Source organism: Amphiprion ocellaris, chromosome 19 (assembly GCF_022539595.1).
Source record: "Amphiprion ocellaris isolate individual 3 ecotype Okinawa chromosome 19, ASM2253959v1, whole genome shotgun sequence".
NCBI lineage: Eukaryota > Metazoa > Chordata > Actinopteri > Pomacentridae > Amphiprion > Amphiprion ocellaris.
In genome coordinates this window covers 26,621,788-26,645,004 of record NC_072784.1, presented here as the reverse complement: position 1 = coordinate 26,645,004, position 23,217 = coordinate 26,621,788, and the positions used below count along the sequence as shown (strand labels likewise).

The 23,217-nt window shown below is 39.5% G+C and overlaps 1 protein-coding gene across 1 annotated transcript in view; it reads left to right on the top strand.

Annotated features, from left to right (window-relative positions):
- Positions 1-23,217, top strand: part of LOC111565363 (alpha-1,6-mannosylglycoprotein 6-beta-N-acetylglucosaminyltransferase B) — a 75,068-nt gene that overhangs the window by 18,119 nt on the left and 33,732 nt on the right. Inside the window, exons 4-8 of the mRNA XM_023265410.3 lie at positions 7,618-7,727; positions 9,224-9,297; positions 11,125-11,292; positions 14,295-14,459; positions 17,786-17,955. Of these exons, the coding sequence (XP_023121178.2) occupies positions 7,618-7,727; positions 9,224-9,297; positions 11,125-11,292; positions 14,295-14,459; positions 17,786-17,955 (687 nt within the window). The remainder of the gene's footprint in view (positions 1-7,617; positions 7,728-9,223; positions 9,298-11,124; positions 11,293-14,294; positions 14,460-17,785; positions 17,956-23,217) is intronic.

Below are 23,217 nucleotides of genomic sequence, written 5' to 3'. Positions count from 1 at the left end.
AAGCAAAAAATTTGGCCACCCTGCATGGCCAGTAATTAATTACAGCCCTTTGGTTAAAATCACAACTTGTAAAAGCTTTTTGTAGCCAGCAAAGAGTCATTCAGTTGTTGTTGGGGGATTTTCTCCCATTTTTCCTGGAAATAGCTTCAAATTCTGTGAAACCCTTGAGTTGTTCTGCTCTTTTGAGAAATGTGTGATAATGCTTTGCTCAGGGAAACATGAGGCCCTTGGAAACAACCTTCAGCTCCATTTATTAAGGTTTTCCATTGTGTATTTTCAGGTGCATTAAGGGTCATTATCCTGTTGTAGCGGCCGTCTTCACCTTCACCTTTCAGTGGCTGTAACAAAAGCCCAAAACATTTTCAATCCCCCAAGAGCTTAACAGTAAATTTGTTCTTTTCAGGAAATCCTGCAAACTTTTTTTTTTACTCCAGATACATCTTTGCTCATTGTGGCCAAAAAGTTCTATTGTGACTTTGTGAGTCCACAGGATTACCAAAATGCACCAGGCTTGATGTTTGTTTGCAGACTTCTGGAGCTGAATTTTGTCCAAATATTATGTTTGTCAGGATGCTTGAACATTTTTTTTCTGCTGATTTCGATGAAGGTCATATTTGTGCACGTCATGGTGCAGCTGAGCAGTGCACCATCACTCCAGAGTCTAAAAAATCTTCCCGAATGTCTTTTGCTGCCTCTATGGTGATCTTATGAGCAGTTCTCTCTGAGGCTTTTCCTGTTAACTGCCAGTTCTTAATTACAAAATGAACTGAGGAAAACTACTTATACTTATTGCCTTTTCTTGCCTCAGGAGCATCAGTTATTTTCATTTTCAGCTGCTTAGAGGAGCCCACGGCTGCTTATTGTTTTTATTTTTGCATCCTTGTGATGATCAACAAGTCATAAGTACAAAAAAGCTAATTTAAATATGTAAAAGTTATCTGATTATCTCTCAAATCTCTTGCAGTGTGCAAACGTGTTTGTAGTGATCTTTTTTTTTTCATTCTAAACTCCTAAACATGAAAATAATACACTTGTTTTGCTTAAAATGTTGAAAAGAATGTTTAATCTGTAACTTTATGCCTTTTGGAAATGAAGCCATCTTCCACTTGCTTAAATGTTCACAGTTACATAAATTTTGACCAGTGATGCCCAAAGTTTTGAAAGCACTTGTAATGGGAACTAGACATGTGATGTCTAGTACTGTTGTACTACTGACACACAATAAGGGATTGTGGGATTATTTACGATATCTAAAAAAGGATACCTAAACATTACTGATATTCAGTTTGAAATGAAAAATTATTTGTGTTACAGTTTGTACATGTGATCCAGTGATAGGCATCTTCTTGACTTTGGCTGTGAAATAAATGATAAAATTTTGCATGAACAAAAATTAAATCTCTAACTACTACACTTATATAGGAGGTGGTTCACTACAGCGTTTTCAGTGTCGATAAGGAGATACTGAGTTATGCTGGGAAAGAACAGAAGCTCAAAGCTGTCAAGGTTGAACTAGAGGTGGTTTGCAGAATATTCTCTGTAGTTCTCCAGCTCAACCGGTGCGCCAAAGGTGAAATTCATTGGCATAAGTAATTGCAAGATAAAAACATGCAGGCTGAAGTGGACCAGAGAGATACGAGGGTGTGAAGAAAAGGTAGAGGGCCAAGTCTGGTGCCCTGGAGCATGCCACTGGAGCTGCTGCATGGTGCTGAAGAAGATATGTGTTAGAACAAACCCCATCCCCCTCCCTCCCTGGGCAGCTGGAGAAATGAAAGAGACTGTCATATAAAAAAGGAATAGCAGGTGTCTTGCTGGACAAGTTGAAGCAGCCAGCCCAGAGTTGTGTGCTCTGTGGTTTCCTTGGAAACAGACCTTTTTTTCATGCCCGCACCTACCTGAGGTTTAAGGGGAGGAAGCTCCCTCCTGATTGTGCCTTTGCTGTTAGTTACCCTTCTGGACATCACCTCCCTCTTCCTCACAGCCAGGAGGAAGAGGGAAGGCGTCTGAAATCCACTTCAAAAGGAGCCTGCAGTATTGCACACCATAATATAAGCGCATCGGCTCATATACGAAGAGATACTGTAGTTGCATTTACAATTCACAGTATGTCTGAGACTGTGTAACTGCTTCTGACTGCAAATAATGAACAATGACAGAAGTACAACACCTGACCTGACCTGTCCCCTGCCACTCAGAAGCCTCAGGGAAAATATTGTATTGTACTGAGGCCAAAATTCTGCATATTATTATTTCTATCGGCAGTTTGATATTACACTTACAATTTAATTTCTCTGCAGAATGCCCTGAGGATATACTCTCAGTCACATCGTTCTAACAATCATTTAATTGGCCTCTCAGGGAATAAACTGGAAATGTTACAGTGACAAAGGCCAAATAGTTATAGGCTCAACTTAATAGTTCAAATATACGGCATGCGAATATTTCTTGGTTTCATTCTACCTCACTTTGGATTAAAAAAAGAAACTCTGTATGGCTCAAGGTGAGGGTTGACCCGAGTGATTAGTGTGAGATCTTCAGGCAGGGAAAACTTTGCCTACCTGGTATAATGTCGATAAAGTAATTATGTTGTCCTCTTGCTCTTCAGCTGCTGGTAGCCTCGTGTCTCCCAGCAGTATAAAGATGGGAGTATTCTGTGTGAGACAGCCGACGTCTGTCTGCACAAGTGACAGCTTCTTTACTTGTGTGTGTCTGTGTGTGTGTGATTTCTTGACTATACTGTATAATTTGTGCTAACCAGCAGCAATTTAAATAATAGAAGAAGATGTTACTACCACTCGCCCCCTGGGAATTGCATAGAATGAAGTGGAATGAAATTGGGCTTTAGGATTATATTAAGTTATGCATATAAGCACAGTTGAATTGCTTTTCCCCTGACATGCACACGCATGCACAAAAACACACACACACAATAATAAATGCTGCCTCAATGAAATCAATTGCTTCTTGATCTGCATACGGCTCTGAACCACTGTTCCATTTGTTTTTGTGAATTTCCTGGGTTTACATATTCCGAGCTGTTTAATGAGCAATATAAATTCCAGAAATTCTACTACACAACCAGACTGCTCATTAAAATAATTCATTTAAATGCCATGTAAAACAGCAATGATACACTGCAAAACAGTGCTTCCATCAATGAATGTTGCTTGATTAAAACACAGGCAGCATCTGTCATTAAAGTCACGTGCTGATGTGCAGAAGTTTGAGCTCTGGGTTTACTTTTCTCTTCAGTGGTTGCATGTCAGATGCTATGAAGTGTGTGCGTGTTGAGCTGTGTAGACGGGGTTCACACTGCACGGACTGCCTCCCACTAGCTTAATAGGATTCACCAGCAGCTGCAAACATTAAGTATTTACAAGCTTTCCTCTTGCAAAATACTTTCTGCAAAGTGAATCTGGTAATTGCAGCACATAAACTTCGAAAATTATGTGATGACTATGGTTTGTCTTTTAACCTATAACACATATCTTACTTGGAAACTACCTGTAAACTATACATAGGAACCGATACCATAATAAGGAAAATACAAACACGAGGTTAAATGAGATGATATAAAAATGGAAATGAAATCGAATAATAGTGTCCACATCATCAGTTTGATTTTATAGAAGCTCGAAGCTTCCTATTGCCATGGTAATTGCCATCCAAGTCAGTATTTGAATGCTGCAGTGTTTTTCTTCTAAATTAATAGCCAGTACCACAACAATCCAAAATATCCCATGAAATAAGAAACAGTAATCGAACATTATTTATTATGAATCAACATTATTCTAGTTTTTCTCAGACAAGCACTTTTATTCTTAGTTACGATGAGTCACAGCTTTCATCTGATGTCACCAGCACTGACCCTGGAACAGTGAGTAAATTGCAACTATAGTGAAGTACATTTGCTCTAGTTCTGTACTTAAGTACACAATCAAAGTACTTGTACTTAACTTGAGCTCTTTCATTTTACGCAACTTTCTTCTTTTACTAAATCTCAGCGGCAGATATTCTGCTTTTTTTATTCCACTAAGTCTGACAATTTTAGTTACTAGTTACTTTTAAAATTGCAATTTTTCATTCCCAATACCATGTATCTCCAAGTTTGGGGATTTGAATGTTTGAGATAAACTTCTCATTCGTCTTAAAATGTAAAGTATTTGTTCTTACAGGTCAGAGACTTAAACATTTAATTATTTAATTGACTATGATGTATTGGTAACATTAACTTGACAGTATATAAAGTAGTTAAAATTAACTCATCCTTTAACATCTACTGCAATACAATGCAACATATACAGCAGTAATATTAACCTAAAAATGTCATATATTTTAGTGAAACACTGACACCTTAAGTAAGGTTCGTATCATTTGCATTGCTTGTTTTTCTTCAGTATATTTCATGAATGCTTCTTCTTCCACTTAACTCTACTACCAGGATGCTGAAAAAGTGTTTGTCATGTCATAAATTTACTTTGACTTTGGCAAATTAGCTGACAACATTGTACATCTTAGCTGTCCTGCAACTACGAAAATTCTTATTATGGCTGACCTGCCTGCTAACAAAGCATAATGTCGGGTTTTAGTCAATTGTCATGTTATTGTAGATGCGTTGGCTATTCATTCATTTACAGTAGGGATGTTCTGACTTGTTTTTCCCCCTTAATACAAGTTATTAAATATCGAGTATGTGCTGATATCTGACACCATTTTCCAAGATATTGCATTGCTAATGCGCAGTTAGTGCAAGCTAACTGCGCATTAGCAATGAGCAGTTAGCTTGCACTAGCTAGCTGGTAGCATCAGTGCTAGTCACTACGTGGAGCATCTTCTAAATGGGCCTGGGTCAGTTGAACGTGGCAGTGCTGTTTGGATTGTGTAGGAGCAGTGTGAACTGCCACTAGGTGGGGTGAATCTGGGACGCCAGAGTTCACTGCCTAGCCTCCTGGAGGTGTTGTGGGACTAAACAGGCGAAACAACATTGGAGGGAGGTTTCCACCTGATGACCCCAGAGATGTGTTAGGAATCACTGCTCAATGGTGTGTATAGTGATGAGTCAGGGATCCTAGGTCCTTCATTGAGTGCACATCCTCTTTGCTTGGAAAACAAGTATCTTGTGTTTAAACTAACTTACTGTACATTAGCTATAGTACCCTGTTTTGCCACCAGATGGATCCTCTTGCTGTGTAATACTTGGCAACTAGAGGGCAGCATTGTGTTGTGGCAAATAAGAGAGCATTGTAGGGGTTTAGCGAGTAAAGGTGCACCATGACAGAGTCTTCTGTGACGTGTAATGACTTCCAGCCTGTGCACATAATTCAATGGGAACTTCAATAATGATCCTATATCACAGTGGTGCATGTAACATCTGCCCTTATTGTGCGTCAGTAGTGCTACAGTACGAGTTTATCAGACTACATAAAAGCAAATTCATTTCAGTGGACTGTTGCTAGAATTTATTTGATTGGATGTTTTGTGGCAGAGCTGTTTTCATTTCAGTAAAATGGAAAATTTGTAAAATATTTTGAAATAGAATAGCTTCTAGTGCTGCTCAGTTACTTGCTTAATCAATTACCCAATCAGTGGAAAATTAAGAGTTTTAATTATCAGTTTCTCATCATGCAAAAACATTTTTTTTGGTTTCAGCTCTTCAAATGTGAGCAGTTCTGGAGTTCCTTTCTGTATGGAACACCTTTGGGTTTTAAAGACTACTGTTGGTTAGACAAGGTAATTTGAAGATATCTTCAGCTCACGTGAAACTGATTGACATTTTTCTCTATTTTCTGCTGGAAAATAATTGTCGGATTGGTTGATAATCTGAATGATTACAAGCAGCGGTGAGAGCTGCACCAATTATTCAATTAATTAGTTACTTTAGTGGCAGAAACTGAAACAACACCGTCATAAGAAGCGGCATCAGCTTCACATAAAGTATTGGACTGTCAGATATCTAGTATATCTGACACTTCAAAACTTTAAATATTTTGTGTGGTTTTTTCGAATAACTGATTTTTTTTTCTATAGCTGAAGCAAAACACAGTTTTTCCTCAAGAGTATTCCATAATTCATTGCATGAATCCTTTAACAATTAATGAAGGCATCTGGAGTACAATCCTAAACTGTTGGGTGAGAAATTGTTAAAGCATTTAGCTTCTTTCCTTTGAAAGTCTTTTGTTACACAGAGATATACACTTTGACAAGATGTCCTGGTGTTTGCCCCTTGTAGAGCAGTTCATATGTTAGGGGCATGTCTCTGGTGAGGCAGCACATAAAATAGCAGAAATGTAAATATATTTCAGTTACATTTACATTTCCGCTGTGTCTCTGTATGTCTTGCATGTTTGAGATATTTAAATCTGTTGGAGACATAGTATAATACTGCACTGTAATGTCCATTTCAGTCCCTTCTTTCCTCTTTATTCTCTCTATGTTCCATCCACCACATCTCAATCACCACTGCAAATCGTGTTTTTCATTATTTTGCAAACAGCTTTCGTGTTGGATAAATGTTTGAAATCCAGTGTGAAATCCAGTGTTTGAAATCCTGAAATCTGATAGAAAAACGTTTTTCAGGAGTGAAACTAAGCTTTGAAGTTTTGCCTAAATGTTTGGTAGGCTTAAAAAAAATCTCAATGTGCAGATTAGTCATCGGTGGAGCAGTCTGTCCACCCAACTTAACCTGTTTAAAACAACATATTATTGGATTGTACTGTCAGCAGAGAGTAAACCATGGCACAGGGATCTTCAAGGATTCTGGAATTGTTCATTCGGACTGTCTGCTTTTCAGTTTCAGACCAAAGCTGTGAGCCAACACTGCCAGAAATCATGTGATTCACAAGCTTGTAAAACAGTGTCTAAGCAGGTCACTGAAAAGTAGGTCCAAACTCAGCTCTGCAAGAACAGTCATCAATACAAGTGCAAATGTAAACCTCCAAAGCTTTCAAAATAAAGATTTTAAAACTCAAATTTTAATGTTTTTAGATCTTTATTCCCATTTTACGTCACAGTTTTACAAGGTTTCAAATCTGGAAAAACTGTCAACTGTTAGAGATAAACTAAAGTGTGTTGCACTTGAAAAGTCAAATTAACTACAGTGTTTGCAGGTATTTTATTTAGTTTTTCCAAATTTTAGTTTACTCTTTCAAAACATGTTTTTAGAAAGACACTCAAATTTTCAAAAACTAAATCTGAACCTTTTTCCAGCTTTTATTCACAATTTTTCTGAAATATGACATGAAACCCATCCCATACTTTTAGTCCACAGAGGTCAAATGCAGCTAAACACATCTGCCAACAACCTAATTGTCTTCTGGTTATACTTCCCCCACAGAGCCACTTCTCTCTGCTGAGTTACTTTATTATCTCAACAAATAAATTATCTGTCAGTGTTTAAAAGCTTTTTCGATTTCACGCCTCAAGTTCTAGATAATTAGCATTTCTTTCCAAATACTTCACGGTGACTGTGAAGACGACAAATCCTGCCGGATGGAAGGACGCCATGAAGGAAATATAGTTAGTCTCCTCTGTCTTTTGAAAATGCTGGATCGCAGTTTGAAGAGATTTTTGATCATCAGACGATGGTTGTGTGTGTGTTTGTGTGATATGAATGATCAGGATTCAGCCCATAGGCCTGGTGGAGCGGATCCAGGCCATAGCCCAGAACATGTCAGACATGGCAGTGAGGGTGGAGCAGATCCTGCAGCGCAGCATGGCCGGCAACAAAGGTACAGTTTAAACAAAGATACACAGTCCCCTCATACATCTGAAGAATACCAAATATTACTGCTGAATCCTTCTGTCCATCTGAAATCCATCCAATCCAAAGACACTTTTCCTCTCTGCCCACATACGTAAACCCATCTGTCAGGCCTGGATTCTGTTGAACACCTGAATGCACAATTTATGTCCAACATGCGCTTGCTGGTTGATCATATAGAACATGACAGACATCATTTACGGAACATTAGCAAGCCACCGTCTGTGTCAAGGTGGAAGAGCTGCTGTGCACCACAGCAGCACTGAGCTCAGTTGTTGCTGCCATATCATAACCACACAACTGCAAAACGTTTAAATCACGCTGATGAATTACTGCCTTGCTAATGGGATCTGGGTCTGTCAGCTTTTCTTTATTAGCCTTCATTCTCACTTATTTTATTGAGCACGGAATTGAAAATCGGACAGTGTGATTTAACTCACAGCTCAATCCCTCGTCTGTATCCCTGCCGTGCACTTGACTGAAAACAACTCAACACACTGCAGCATTAAGATATGTCAGATGATTTGTCTGTCATAATGTCTGATATCATTTAAATAAGGCCGATCTGAACCTGGCTAGGTTTTGACAGCGGCAGGCACTGGCACTTTTCATTGTGAGAGGTCTACCGTTATCATGCTAATCAGATGGAATGGCTTGCAATTATTTGTCTGTGATTGTGCTCTCCGACGCTCCGCAGGATGCTGCTGGAGGAGTTGCAACCGTTCCGTTAATTAGGCTTTACTGGTGTCGGGCTCCGAGAAGGAGAAAAGAGGGAAAAGGAAGGAGAGGCAAGGCAGAGAAAGACAAGGAAGAAGAGAGAGAGTCAGTTGGGCAACAAAAAGAGATGTGAAGAGAGGAGAAGGGAAGCAAGAAAAGGGGGAAAGATTTAGATTTTTATGAATCACACTAATGCAGTCTATCTATAGTAAATCCAGTGAGTGGGCTGGAACAGAGATATGGCCATTCAGTGGGGGAAACCAAGCTTTTATAGGAGCTTGTTATCTCTCCATACTCTCTAATTTATTCTCTGTTCAGCCCAAAGGCTTGAGGATATATAGCGTAATGCAAAATACAAACAGATTTGATGCTCAGGGGAAACCGAGTAAAGACTGCAGACCAGTAATAAGCACAAAGTCTTCAGCCCATTTGGGAGGTGCAGAGCTGGTGATAATTCTAGATAATAAAATGAACAACATTTATGATAGAAATGTCAAAATAAATGCACTGTTAAGGTTGGCCAAAGATGTAAAAACAGCAGATGTCTTGGATGCACCTTTTCGGCATGCTTATCTCACCTTCCTCCTTGTGTTTGACTTTTGTGTCACTGTGGGAAAAAAAAAAGCCTAGCAATGGAGTTGGGTTTTTTTGGTGATTAATACTACTGTCTGATGAATGTGGCCTTTTGTGAGTGTTTTTGTGTGTGTTTAGGCTTTGATAAATACCCTGCATTTCCCTCTCCTCCAGCTCGAGAAGGAGCCTTTGGACAGTGTGAGATTCCTAAAGATCCCCGCTATCCAGACTGTCCCAGCAAGATGGATGTAAGTCTTCATATCTCACTTAAGTCCAAACTGTTTCCCACACAGAAACAAGCATCCTTTTGCTGTCTGTTGGTGACTCACTTTGGTGCAACTGCAACATATATTTTGTATAATAAGATAAGAGATTGTTTAAAAGCCCCTTGTGTAGAGCTGGTTTCTCCGAGCATCAAATTATACAAGCTGGCAGCGAAGGAAAGAGCTATAGAAAAATAAGGCTTTGTAAGCACACACTGCATGAAAATAGGTTTATTGAAATAGCGCCAGTAGGAACCTAAGAAAATACAATATGTAGAAAAGAAGCACATATAATGAGCAGAATTACAGCTGGAAACATATACTGTTTGTTCAGTAGAATGCTGTAGTTAAGAGGTGTGCAGTAACTTACACATGTACAGAAGCATTATATTTATCAAAAGACATATGTACAAGACTGTTGTAATATATATACACACACACACACACACACACACACACACACACACACACACACACACACACACACACACACACACACATGAATGTACTCTAAATTCAAAATCAAGGCCACTAAACAATCCATGTAGCACCACTTTACAGGGCTCTGTGATCAAACCCAGAGTAATGTAAATATCTAGGGGTTGTATTTGATAACCGGTTAATAAAACCTACCACAAAACACCGAACTTAAGTTGAAATTAGGTTTATATTGAAGAATCACTTCTTGTCTACCTTTTAAGGTAAAAAAAAAGAGTCTTGGCACCACTTTCATGCCTGTGCTGGATTATTTTGACACCGTACACATGCATGTCTCACCGCAGTGCTTGCAAGTCTAGCAGACAGTCTGCCGAGGAGCTCTGAGGTTTATTATCAATCTTAAATCTCTTGCTCACCATTGCGTGTTATACACTCAAGTTTCATGGTCTGCCTTGTTCACTTGTAGGCTCAATCTTTGGTGTGTTCCTATTTATAAACCTATTGTTGGTCCTTTATAGCTGAGGAACTTGTCTTAGATTGAAAAACAAGGGTGTCTAAGTACTGTATGTTGTCCTTTTTGCTTTAAATAAGTTGCAAAAAAGCCTTAATCTTAGATAGCTGATCTCAGTGATTGCCCCTGCAACTTGTGACATATATTTTTGTGATTTTATAATACTGTAATGCACTTTTGATCTTTAGGTAGAGATTATTTAAAGTGTTATATGTGTGTATGTCTGTGACCTATTTAACTCTCCTGACAAGACACATTTTAAAATACATTGTTAATCAACAAGACTTTTTTCAGGTAAATACAAATAAATAAAACCCCAATAAATATAGAATATATACGGGTTCGAGACAGCTCTAGTTTCTGTGGTCTGTACAGGTTTCCTGCTCCGGGATAACTCCATAGTCTGGGGTTATTTTGAACAAAGACAGCTAAAGTTCTGTCAGCAGAAAAAAGAAGACATCCTGCCTCGCGGGAGTAAAATGAATCATGCATTATCTCTCCAAAAAAGAGCGAGACATGCTGCCCGGGATGGAGTTGGGTTCACTTCAATAAAGGCAACCTGCCTCGGAGAGCAGCGCATTGGAAAAATGTTGGTGTCCTGAACTTTAAAAACAAAATCAGTCTGCTGGCATTTTCTTGTCGAAGGCAGTAAAGAAACTCGGTTTTCAAGGATCCTGCAGCAGTTACTTAGAATGCTTAGAGTCCTGCATTGAAGGAGCCATTAGACTCATTAAGCTTATAGAAGTGGTAGAAAATGGAACATGAAGTCAAAAATAAAAGTAAATAATGGTAACGCAGAGGTAACAGTTTGTTAATATCTTAACAATACCCTCAAAATACTTAATTTGGTCTTTGTCTTCCAGTGGATGCGAGCTCGTTGGACATCGGACCCTTGCTATGCATATTATGGTGTTGACGGGTCCGACTGTTCTTTCCTTGTCTACCTGAGCGAGGTGGAGTGGTTCTGCCCCCCGCTGCCCTGGAGGAACCAGACTGCAATACCCACCTTGAAACCTCCCCCCAAGAAGCAGGTAACAGAAGATTTCCATTATTCATTTTAAAGTCACAGGAACACAGTTAACTGAATTAGAGAAATAGGACTAGAGCACAAGGGAGCAGTGTGATGTAGAGTTAAAACTTTTGCCCACCACTGCAGAGGACATTTATCCAATCCCTGGAAAGCACAAACACAAAGAAGCGATAGTTAACTTCCTCCTGTGGGAGTCTCACAGGGGAACCTGCCCTCGTTGCTAAACTAGAGAATCTTGCTGGTTTGTTTTCACACTTGTGCAATGGGGGGGAAATCAGGGGAGAAAGTGTGGTGCTTTCTGAGGTTAAATCTTTCCTGGCAGGTGAAATAAACAAGTTGATGTTTAGCGAGGTGGTAATCAACAGTCTCCAAATGCCAACAGAGGTGTCCTTCTACAAGGAGTCACATATACCATGGAAGGAATATGAAATGATCTCTGACCAAATTGGGAAGAGAATGTGTTGAAAAGCAAGATAGATTGACGCCATAGACTGAATACCACTAAAACTGCCAAAAGGTCAATTTTACCCCCTTGGAATTTTGAAATGCATGTGAAATAAAGCCTCTACATCTGTCACTTCATGGTATTTCCTAAACTGGGTTGATTAATCATCTAGGGAATTATTCTAGTACTGGGATTAAAAGGAAAATAATCAGAATTCATACACATTGCTGAATATAACTGCACCAAAAATAAATGTTTGGTGCAGATGTGTTGGCGTCTTTTGATAAGCAGGCTAACTTATCATGAGTCTGAACTAGCTAGATCTGATAGACCAGATAAAGAGATGGGGAAGCAAGGAGACTGGAGTGTGATAAAAGATAAATATTTATTGCAGGCTCGAAAGGAAGGGATAGATATTGAGTTGTGGAAGAGCGGAGCAGAGTGGATGATTGAATGCTGAAGAACCAGGATGGTGACTGTTTGTGTACTGCAGGGGTAAAACCTTAGCTGAGCCCAGCAGAAAAATCCAAGTATGGGAACCAAAGCCGAGCAGGTCTGGGGGAGCAGAGAAGACACGATGGACAGGAACTACAATCAGACAAAGCTGAGTCTCTGTAGGAGTCTTGATTATATGATGGATGTTGGTGGATCTGCTCCGACCCTGATACACCAGTTTGACCCGTTCCACATGTAGCCTCATGAAATAGCCGAAAACAAAAATAATAATAAGCATTCCTTTTGCTTGTTCCTTTTGGCACAACTTAAATAGGTTGTTATCCATAATTTGCTTTTGATGTTTACTTAATGGTTGTCTTCTACATTAATTTAATTATTCAATTGCATTAATTATTTTGTCATTTGTTTGTTGTAGCCTTGGTTTAGTTATGAATTTGAGAATATATTTGGCTGTTCTGATCTGTAATGAAGCAGCCTAAAGTAACTTTGACATTAATAGACAGAATTTTTAACCATTATTTTGGCAGATCTTTAAAAAATAGATTAAAAGAGACTAACTGTGATTGCTGATGCTGTTGCAGGAGGGAAAATATGACACCCAGGGGATTCTGCTTTTGTTTGTTTTTTTTTTTTCAAGATTGGCAGGTCCAGTGATGTAAAAGATGGATGTTATGGCTGTGACATCGCCTATTGGTTTGTAGACTTCTGTACTGAACAATCGAGTTTGGTATTTATGCATTTGCATATTGGTTTTTGCCGTGAGAACTAAAGGACGCAACACACACCAACACAGCAGTAGCCTGTCCATCACAAAATAGCCCCGCCCCTTTGAGCATACCCTTCTTTATCATCCGTTTTACTATGAATGGTGCCATAATTTATAAACTAAGCATTATTCTGCATTGAAGGAGACTTAAAACTACCATTTGAGACTATGAACTCATTAAGAAAATGTTCACCGTGGTAACAAATCAAGTTAGAAGTAGGGTCATTTACTCATAAGCTGCGATACAATATGGCCTCTTTTTGCAGCCAGAGGCATCATCCCCTGCTGGCTGTTATAAAGAATGAAGGATTAAGGCACTTCAGCTGTGGCTTCACTTTTCAGAGCCAGAGGCTGTGTCCATATTTTATATACAGTCTCTAGCTGATACTAGATATTGCTTTGAAGTTCACAGGATTCCCCTGACCGTTGTTGCTGATGAGCTGCTCCTGGTGGAGTCTGAATCCCCAGCTGTACACTATCCCTCATAGGCTGCTGCCTGTCACTCCCTATTTTCACCGCTGCTCGCTTTCCTGCCTCATTTGGGTTTTTATTTTCAGCATCAACATATGAGCTTACATTCACTGTGCGAGGTCTACCCCAGCACTCGCCCCAGTTTCTCCCCAGAGTAACGTACAGCCGGCATGATGGGCCCTGACGTGAATACTTTCTGTGGCTCTGCCTTCTGCTCTAATTGCCAGCCTGTATTCACAGGGACTAATCCGAAAGCTGCCCTCCACTACTCCGCGTCTTTCTACGCTGTACACAAGTTTCTCTTGAGAGCAATAATCCACCTGCGTTGTGAGAGTACAGTACAGCTGTGCATGTTGATTTAGTCTTCGAGAGAATTCAGTATCTTTTACTTGTGTTTGAGAAAGACAGTTTGTGCTTCCTTGTGCAGTTTTTCCATTGATCAACAATCAGATTTTGGTATTGCACTGTGACACTTTGATTACAGCCGGGCAAACGAGATGGAGGAAATGAGAGCAGACTGTATATATGAGGAAATCTAAAAATCCCTCAGGCGACCTGTCTCAGAGGCCTAGCCCCAGGGTGTTAGCAGATAACCAGATATGACAGCCTGTCTGTGCTCTATAAAGTCCAAACTACCAACACCAATGAAAATATTTTGGTTTGTAGAAAACAGTCTTCTTATGTCCATCAGGGTTTAGTTTTTTAGTGTTTCTGCTTCAAATTAGAACCACCAGCCTCTTCTATAGTATTATTTGTTCTAGAATCCCTGCACCTATCTAAAGAGTTTTAAAGACTGGCTCACTAAAATGTCCACTTCAGAAGTTCTTCTACACTTTCTGGTGATTGTACTGTTCCTGTCACCCAGGCTGTCTTCCAGTCTGACGTCGGGACTCTGCTGGAACAAGTGGGCACTGGGAAGGAATCTCTGAGCTTCATGAAGAGACGCATTCGCAGGCTAGCAGCACAGTGGGCTTCTGCCGCTCGACGCCTGGATGACAAGCTCCGCAACCACTGGAGAGAGCAAAAAAGGGTGAATATTGGGAATTTTCACACGAGTATGCTTCATCTTTTCAGAGTGTTGTGGTTGCAACATACTGCAGGTGAAGAATCTGTGTAAAGTAGCAGATGCTCTTTTTTGTTGTTTTTTTGTCTGTATCTCTGGAAGCATATTACTCAGCTCCTAATTTTAGGTAAATCCATATGGTTAGGTGTTAAAAAAAAGAAAAAATCTCTGAGTACAGAATGTTTTGGATCCAACATTTCTAGGAAAGCCACACATTAATTGGTTCCCACGTTCCATGCTACCAAATTACCAGAACAGCCATGATATTTTGTTAGATTAACATTCTCTTCTTTTATCTTTGGCTGCTTGGTGTGAATCACACTATGCTGAGCAACAGGCATAAGCAGATAATGACGGAGAGTAACTCCTGGCAGGCACTGATACGCTTTAATGCACTTTCACCACTGACATTTACAGGGACATTTCCACCAAGTGTCAAAGAGCTTTGCCTGCTGGAACAGATGTGTGATGAAAAAGCAGTGACATTAGATCCTTCCAGGCATATCTGTTAAACCTTTACAAGAGCTTCTAATGAATTAACCCCGAGAAGTTTTTGTATACAGTTGTTGATTTAACCTTTAAATACTCATCTCTGTGTATTAAAGTTACATACGCTACCGTTCAAAAGTTTGGGGTCACCCAGGCAATTTCACGTTTTCCATGAAAACTCACACTTTTATTCATATGCTAACATAATTGCACAAGGATTTTCTAATCATCAATTAGTCTTTCAACACCATTAGCTAACACAATGTAGCATTAGAACACAGGAATGATGGTTGCTGGAAATGTTCCTCTGTACCCCTATGGAGATATTCCATTAAAAATCATCTGTTTCCAGCTAGAATAGTCATTTACCACATTAACAATGTCTAGACTGGATTTCATCTTCACTGAAAAAAACAGTTTTTCTTTCAAAATTAAGGACATTTCTAAGTGACTCCAAACTTTTGAACAGTAGTGTATGAGTTAATTTGTTGGCCATGAAAATAGTCTCCTCCTACCTAAATGGCTTAAATGTAACCCTACACCATTGCTTCTTTCCTGCTAACATGATTGTTTCTTAATTAATTTTTTTTGTCTGCCATAGGCACTTTGCAGCTCAGCCATTGTTTTGACTGCTTCTTATACCCATTATATGCCTTCTAGCATATAACAAAATGCCATATGGACGGGTCAACAAGGTAAAAAAAAAATTAAATAATAAAAAAATGATTTTTCTTCACAAGAGGTCTATAAGGTGAGCACTTTGGTGATTGCATGTTAGATTTATGTCACCAATGCTATGAAAACATGCAGAACACCCACGGGATAGACAGAGCTATCTCTGAGCTCTCACCTGCACTTTCATTTAGGTTGCAAAGGTATTTCTGTGGTTATTTCATGTAATGATGACTCACTGATGTTGAAGCTTCCATTGCAGCCTGTAGGGTGCCAGCAGTCTTTTGAGCCCTGGGCTTCTTCTTTTTTTCTTTTGGTCCAGAACACAGCAGCAAAAAATACCCAGATTTCAAGCAGTGCAGCTGTTGGTTGACACAGTCGAAAATTAGTGATGAAATATAATGAGTAACTGCAAACATGAAATACAGCAACATCACCTGCAGAACAAAACAGAAAAATAAACTCTGCTCTTATAAAATCAAACAATAATGAGAACATATTGTCGACTCAACACCTGCACTGCATGGAGAAACATACAGTAACCACATCATTTACATTCAGTTAATTATAAATGCAAAGGCGGTTTCATGTTTCTTTTGCCCGAAGCTCCATTCATCTCTGCTACATTTACATGCACGCCATGTACACGACTTTACGGCATATTTATATTAATAGAGCGCCGTGTCGTGTGTAGATTTTGCTTCTCATTGTGCTGTTATTGTACTGCTGATCTCCATTTTTATTCACAATATGCAGACAGCTCTCCTCCAATCTCTGTTTAGCTGAAAAGAGGCTTAATTCTCCAAACACTTTAATGAAACGTGGGGAATGAAAGAAATTAATTTGCAGAGTTTTGGTCTGTGTAAACGAGCTGACAGTCTCCTGGCAGACTGTTCTCTGTGTGTTTCTTTCATCGGCCACTTTTCAGCTGAATAAATCTTACTCTGTTCTGTTAATAGCATTACACTCTCCCACAATGTGTGCTTCATCCCCACTGGGGAGGGGGCTGTGTTTACTGTAATGGTGTGTTTGACAGTAATGGTTACTGTCCATTAACCAGACACTGCAGCTCTGGCTTCCATGGCTGAAATGCTGAGTGCTGTTGATAAAACAGAAATAGAGACATAGGGACACTGTAGGAAACATCATTTTAACAGGAAGGAAATCAAATTATTTGAAGGTTTAACAGACTACAGCTCTCTTTCCTCAAAGAATCCATTTTTTCTTTCTTCTAAAAATGAAAATCTGTTGATAAAGTTACTATTAGAGGATTATAATTATGCTGTACCTCTCTGCTCTTAACCTTTTCAATATGTGTAGACAGCTTTCTCTTCCTCCACCAAACTCAGATTTTTCCACATTTTGCACTGTTGTTGTTGCACATTTGATATGTGTCTCATATGTAGATGCAGCTCTTCCTGCTGCTAAACTTTTTTTCTTGACTCCAAACTGTTTTGTGTCAGCAGTTCAGGAGATGTTAAATATATCTGCAAATTGAAACAACGTGCAAGCTCTGTTTAGATAAGTGCAGAAATGTGTGGTCTTGTAGATGAATAAACTTGTTTTTGAAAGGTTTTTCAGCACAAGTGTAATCGATGAATAAAAATAATAAAAATTAAATGCCGCCATCTGTTGAAAAATCTAATTTCATTACTTATTTAACAGCCTGGGAATTCTGTCCTTCCCCACCAGCAATTAAACTGCTCAGGTATCGTTGAGCATATCAATTAGCCCTCCACAGGTCAATTTTGAATTCAGGTTAATGCACAGTTGATTGTATTTTCTAGGAGTTACGGTAGTGTGAATATGCTGTCAGTCTGATTTTGTTTTGCATTCATAATGAACTCAATTATATTCAAAACCTGACATTACTGATCCTAGCCAAATGTGTGATTTTATTCATACGTGCATCTTTGAAGCATCTGTGAAAAATTCCTCTCAAACACTCTCAGTCATTCAGCAGAAGTGAAGATTTTCTCATTTGAAAAGTCAAAAATGAAGGGAAAAATTTGCCCTTTTTTCTTTTTTTTTTTTACAGTTACAGCTAAAACACTTTCGCAAAACTACACACTCTGCATTAACTTAACATTTCGCTGTGGTGCACTCTTTTCTCCTTGTCTGTCTGCTTTCAGATTCTTGTCCATGTTGGCTTTCTGACAGAGGAGTCTGGGGATGTGTTCAGCCCTAAGGTGCTGAAGGGTGGCCCTCTGGGTGAGATGGTGCAATGGGCCGACATCCTCACCGCCCTCCATGTGCTTGGACACAACCTCAAGATCTCGGTTTCTCTCAAAGAGCTGCACGGGTAAGCCAAGATCTCATATTTTTTTGGAGCTGTAGGCAAAACTGCTGCAGCGACTGTACAAAGCGCAGCTGTGTGTTGTGGTGTGATGTGAAAATCATCATCTTGTGATTCTTTTCGTGCAGGAGTCATCTGGCCTTTCATAACAAACCATTAATCGTTCCTATTACACATTCGCTGAATGAACATGCTTTGTTGTTGGTTCGGGATGCCCTGCGAGTGATCGGAAGCCCAGTCGGAGTGCTGTTGCCCACACACTGTTTCCGATCACCTTTGGCCACTCACAGATAAGCTATCTCTCCTTCTGCTGCAGAGTGCTGTTTCAGCCTGAGGGCTCGACAGCATCTCTACAGCTGCTGCACCTCCTTGCTGCTGCAGCTTACCGGCTCCTGAGTGATAACTGGCTTGTCGCTCGTCATCACAGACATAAGTGCTTGTGCCGGTGGACGTACACACATACACGTGTATATGCAACCCAGTTGAACAGACGAGCCGGTTTCATCTAAAAACAAAAGATTGTCACCTTGGCGAGGTGCAGTGAGGGAGTTCAGGAAGCAGACAGGCACAGTTTGAACTTTCTGTGCTGCTGTAATGTTTCAGAACCGCCCCGGCTTCACGCTGGCTGCTCAGGAAAATGACTGTGGACAAGACTAGATTTGCTGTTGATTCTATTTTTTTTCCCTACCGGTGGGTGGTGTGACGCCAGGGCAGACAGGCTGATGGTAATGCGCGCTGGTTATTGAGCACTTTATCCATTGCAGTGGGGAAGAGGTAAAGGCATTGATGAGTTAGTGCTGCCCTTTGATCTTAAATTCCAGGCTGTGAAGAAAAGCTGCTTTGATAAGAGACAGACTTGGAAGATCAGTGAGGTGGGGGAGCCGCAGTGGGAATGCTTCTGTTGGCCGCGCCATTATTTACCCCACTAATTGGTGTCGTGGCGTATTGAATCACTGCTTCTGTGTCTCCGTCGGGAGCGGCATCAGAAATGTTGAGAAGACTGCGGAAGTTCTCAAAGAGGCTCACAAAGAAACATGGGCCAAGGTTAGGGCTAATCCTTTCAAATAGCTGAATGGAGTTCATATCTGTTTGCGTGAGTGTAAATTTGAGCGTTTAATCTAGAAGAGACAGACACAGTTGACATTTATATTAAAATGTACATTTTTATGAGGGCTGTAGCGTCCCATTAGGGCTGATTTTGGTCTCTATTCATCTGCAAATGAAATATTCAGCCTGGGAGAAAATATAATGGCGAATTGAAATTGGCGCAAAATGGATTTATGAGGCTTGGCACCAAATTCCTTTTTACATGCACCCAAGAAATACAACCCAGTGTACATATCCCTCTCTTTTTCTTAAATTGGCCAGTTGATGACAAATGCCGAACACCCTTAAATCCCGTTTCTGTGGCTATTAATGAAGAGATAAAGAGTACATTTCTCTCCATCCCTTACTCTTCCTCTCCTACACGCTATTAAATAGACAGATCGTTATGTGGGTTGTGCTCCCACGGATTCCCTCAGGCTTGTATCTATTTACATTTTCAACTCTTCACTTTTCCACCCAGGCTTTTGGAAAGGAGCTTAATATCGCTGGATGGCCTGCTGCGGTTCTTATGTAGACACGATTGTTGATATGTTCGGCATTTTCTCTGATGGACAGATTAGCCACACTGGGATTTTTAGTTACAGCGGGACTCAAGCTGTTGGCTTGAATCACATAACTGCCTCTGACTGGCAACATTTCGCAGTCTCTGGTGGCTTCTCTGAGTAGTCACTTTGGTTACCATCATCCCTTCTTCCTCCACGGATAGATGCTTGTTTGCTTTCCCTGCAGATGCTCTAATACAGTCTTCTTTTTTCCACACACAGCAAAATATTCTCAAGGGAAACACTGATCACACCTTCTTGGGATTAGTTATTGAGTTAATTACTATACGATTCTAATTATCTTTTATATTGGTCTACTGCTCTCTGATCCTGTCTCGCTGAAATTGCAACAAACTTCTAACAATAACTATGTGCAATGCTTGTTTTAAATAAGTGGTTGATGTAGACAGCAGGAAAACAACAGATTGCTTACCTGTCCATGTAAATCATCCGGATTCAGGGAACAGTGTCTTCTTGAAGAATGATGCTACATTCCTGTTACTCCTTTAAACATAGAAACTGACACTTAATGTGGAGGCATCAAGTTTTTCTTTAAACCTGACTAAATATCTCAAATATTGTGTCAGTTTTGATGGAATTTTGCACAGACATCTCCTGACTTTTCCTTTTATGTGTAATGTTGACTAAAACGTGCCTCACCTGATTGTTTTAAGTTCAAATGAAGAAATGTTTGTATGCTAATATGGTGGACTACTGCTGAACAATATTGGCTGTGTGTGCATGTTAGCATGCTGACGTTAGCATTTAGATCAAAGCACTGCTGTGCCCAAGTAGAGCCTCACTGAGCTGCAAGTACATCTTTGGAGGCCTTTGCTTCACTGTGTGTCAAAGGAAGCATATTTAACATGATAGAAAATGCATTTTTAAGAGCAACTTTTGGGGCTTTTTTTTTTTTTGCCTTTATTAGATTAAAAAAACCAGAGCTGCTGCAATCAGGCAGAAGAATCTATTACATTTTCTCCAGTTGGTTAAAGCAAATGCTTTTCTTTTCTTTATTATCTGTTGTTGCAACAAGCATTGCTCAGCTACAGTTTAATACAACGGCGGCTACGGCAGAGTGAAAATAAAAGTTGTATGTGAAAGTTTCCAAGGCTTTGAACTACAAGTATGTAGTTCAAGTCAACACAGAACAAAAAGGTGGTTTTGAAAAAAACACGGCAGTTCATGCATGAGCATCTGAAGAGAAAACACACTGGCTCTATGGGTACTGAGGCACTTTACATCTGTTTATTTCTCTCCTGCTCCCTGTGCACACATATACTGGATTTTAATATGTAATAGTGATGAAAATGCAGCTAATTAAGACTCCATATTAACCAAACTGTGCTCCTGTGCACCACTAAAATCCTAGTGATTTTACTACAATCCACTATGCAGACCAAACTTTGTTAAAAGGTTCAGTAGAAACTTGGATTTATTTTGGATGGTGTATTTATTTTATTTTATTTTATTTTATAATTTTGGAGTTTCCAGATTAATCCTAGCGTTTAGCAACATATAAACATTTGTTTCCATTTCATGCTTCATTCATTTTCCCATAAAATACAGTGCGTCAAAATAAAGTAAACTTTTATTTGGCTTATTTTGCTTTTTTGGAGGAATGTTATTCATTTAGATTAATCAACTAATCTGTAAAATAGTCCATAGATTAATCAATTGAAAAACAGTCATTAGTGGCAGCTCTTGGTAGAATGGAAACAGGTACATGCAGTAAAATGAGGTACAGTATCTAGAAGAGTCTGCTGACGATGAAACTACCAACTACTAAGTCAACTAACTCCCGAGCTGATTCCAATAAACTTGTTCCAATACACAAATTGCAATTTTCTATGCCACCAGTAACCTCTGCCGCAATACACTACAGCCATTATGGTGGAGAAACATGTCTAGCTGTTACTGTCAGTGCTGGATATGAATTTATGTTCACACTCAGCTGAGAGGTGAGGTTGTCTACTGCCAAGTAGAGAGTGTGAGACAGTTGTCTTTAGCATCTGACAAATATCAGCTTCAAAATAGTTGATGAGAAAATGCATTCGGAACTGCATTAAGTGCACTGACAGTAGACGTCCTCATTAGATGGCCTGCTTTGGAAAACACCAGTGGCAGCAGCTGATTGCTCACTGTACGATTGTGCAGTAAGCATTAAAAAGTCCACAGAAAGCTGAATTTTCCAAAAACGCCACATGGATGCTTAAGGGCTTCATGAATGAATGAATGAATGAATGGGTGAATAATCAGCAGATGGTGACAAGATATCGAGCTTATTCAGTAGATTCGCGCAATTTGAGTCAAGCAATTCACATTTTTTGTTAATTTAGTGCATACATTTTTCTTTTATTTTTTTCATAGAACTATTTTCCTTATGATGTAGTTTAAAACCAATACATATTATAGAAAAGACAGGTGATTCAAATCCTGTCACTCTCAAATAACCTTGTGAATGTCCATTCACAAGAGTGCTTTTATATTTCTAGTAAAACAATGCATTGACTATGATTGTGGCATTTTTTGATAAATGTTACTGTAAATGTGTTGATAAATACATCAAAAAGGATAAACAATTCGTAATTCCAATAGTTAGTCATTCAAGGTGATTATAGGTGTGGTTTTAAATGATCATGGCTATTGACAGACTGTGTGAGCTAAAACACGAAGGTGAAATCTGATTCTCCTTCACAATAATTCATGACATGTTTACAATCTGGTGGATAAACTCATTAATAGATGCAATATTTTATAATGAAATAGTGACATTGAGAATCTCCCAGACTTCCCTAGCTGCCTATTTTTTCATAGTGGTTGAACATTTATTATCCTTGTTGGAAGCCCTAAATGAAGTTTCTAAAGTACTTAGGAATTGAACTTTATATTGAGTCTCACACATTTTAAGATGCAACTACTTTAAATGTTATCATTGCACAGCTGCACTCTTGAACTAAAAAACAAATGTTTGTTCCCTATTTCTTTCAAAATGTTCTTATTGTTTGCTGGAATGAGACATTAATCTGCCATGTTTAAAAATTGAGACATGAACCTTGCTGACAGCTGGTTGAGTCAATTAAAAGCACATATGTAGTAACTGAGGGATGAGAGAAAAAATACAGCCTCTGTCCAACTTCTTTGTTGCATTTACTGTAATTGTGGTGGAGACTGAAGTGGCCTTGACATGATTTCAGTCAGTAACACCCGCCCTTGCCAGACACCGAGGTCTACAGGAGTAGAGACAGCTGTCACTTGTGCACGGGGATCTCCCCTTATCTCCTTCCAGAGCAGCACAGGTAATTAGCCAAGGCGGCTGAGCATGCCGTCACCACACCTGAGGAGTGAAAGGGAAAATAAAAAGGGCTGCACACTGTCAGGTAGAGAAGTATCTGTCAGCAGAGTGGAGAAAAAATTTAAGCACAGACTTCCACGTGATAGCGTTGTCATCTAGAAATAATCTGAAGAAAACCCATGTTTCAGTGCTTTTTCAATGAGACTCCATGTTCTCCACCCACAGGACAAACTACACCACAGCTACAACAGCGACCACAGCGTGATTCACTGCTCAGCTCAGACTCTCTTTGTCTGTCCTTCCCAAACCGATTTATTTTCTTTG